Here is a 1,458-nt window from a genome sequence, read left to right as displayed (position 1 = left end):
TGAGCCGAACGCAGCCATGAATCTTCTGAGGCTGCATTGCTATAAGAGGATGGCGGTAGTGACTGAGCCGAACGCAGCCATGAATCTTCTGAGGCTGCATTGCTATAAGAGGACGGCGGTAGTGACTGAGCCGAACGCAGCCATGAATCTTCTGAGGCTGCATTCCTATAGGAGGACAATGGTGCTCTATCTGAACTAAGAACCCCTGAGGGATCTAGGTCCCACTTCTCTCTATCTCTGGTCTTCCTGTAAAACCCTTCCGACGAGTCCGGACCTAAACAAAACCATGTCTGATGATGAAGTGTGATTGGCTCCTTACAGATAGCTTTGGTCAACAACTTCCTGAAGCTGGGCCTGAATGAGCTGAAGCTGCGGTTCCGTGAGAGGCTCACCAAGAAGCTGTACGACCAGTACCTGCAGTAAGTTTAGAATTCCATCATGTCTCCATTCTCCTTATATAGATCAGTGGGCCAGGAATGATTATTGAATACCTGTCCACTAGTTCCAGTGCGTAAACGCTTTGAGGAAAGCACGTAGGTTTTGTTAGAACCGATAAAGAAACAGAGGGACTGCTTTTCCTTCAGACTTGCCATTCATCATGCTCTTACTTGAACCCTGCTATTTATTCTTCTTATTGTAGCATGAACTAAGCAGTCTTTCCTCCATGGATCCATTGACTGCTTTCTACTGCATAGTGACCTAATGAGATCAAAGGTCATTGCTCTCCATCTCTTCAGGGGTTTCACATACTACAAGATGGGAAACTTGGACAACCGGATCGCCAACCCAGACCAGTTGTTGACGCAGGATGTGGAGAAATTCTGCAACAGCGTAGTGGATCTTTACTCCAACCTGAGCAAGGTTAGTAATGCTTCAGTCACACCTATCGTCGTCATCCTCATGGTGTCCTGTCCTACTGCAGCAGCCCAACGAGCTTTGTCCAGAACACAGTTTTAAAGCAAAACTCCCATGAATCTCTCTCTCTGTCCTTCAGCCTCTGCTAGATATCATTCTCTACATCTTCAAGCTGACCAGCGCCATTGGAGCCCAGGTAAGCTTTCCTGCTAGTTTCAGCCGATCACTGGCTCCACCTTCTTGGTGTCTAGTGACGCATTGTTAGTGATCAATGTAAACACTATTTGAGCTCTATTTGGGCTACAGACTATAGTCTGTAGTCTGACTGCAGACTGACTATAGTCTGTAGACTGATTGTAGATTGACTGTATACTGACTGCTGTCTGATTGTACACTGACTTTAGCCTGATTATAGAGTGTAGTCTGACTGTAGATTGGCTTTAATCTGACTGTAGTCTAACTAGACTGACTATAGATTGACTTTAGACTGACTGAAGATCGACTGCTGTGTGACTGTAGTCTTGCTTTAGATTGACTGCAGACTGACTATAGTCTATAGTATGATTGTAGATTGACTGTAGACTGAATGCAGTCTGACTGTAG

The 1,458-nt window shown here is 45.5% G+C and overlaps 1 protein-coding gene across 1 annotated transcript in view; it reads left to right on the top strand.

The window, feature by feature from the left end:
* Positions 1-1,458, top strand: part of LOC107080916 — a gene marked incomplete at its 3' end in the record, with an annotated part of 23,861 nt that overhangs the window by 7,922 nt on the left and 14,481 nt on the right. The window contains exons 5-7 of the mRNA XM_015369128.1: positions 322-419; positions 738-861; positions 995-1,051. Coding sequence (XP_015224614.1) covers positions 322-419; positions 738-861; positions 995-1,051 — 279 coding nt within the window. The remainder of the gene's footprint in view (positions 1-321; positions 420-737; positions 862-994; positions 1,052-1,458) is intronic.

This window comes from Cyprinodon variegatus, unplaced genomic scaffold (genome assembly GCF_000732505.1).
Source record: "Cyprinodon variegatus isolate N-32 unplaced genomic scaffold, C_variegatus-1.0 Scaffold2493, whole genome shotgun sequence".
NCBI lineage: Eukaryota > Metazoa > Chordata > Actinopteri > Cyprinodontiformes > Cyprinodontidae > Cyprinodon > Cyprinodon variegatus.
The sequence above is the reverse complement of the archived record's forward strand: the minus strand, read 5'-3'. Positions and strand labels throughout refer to the sequence as shown.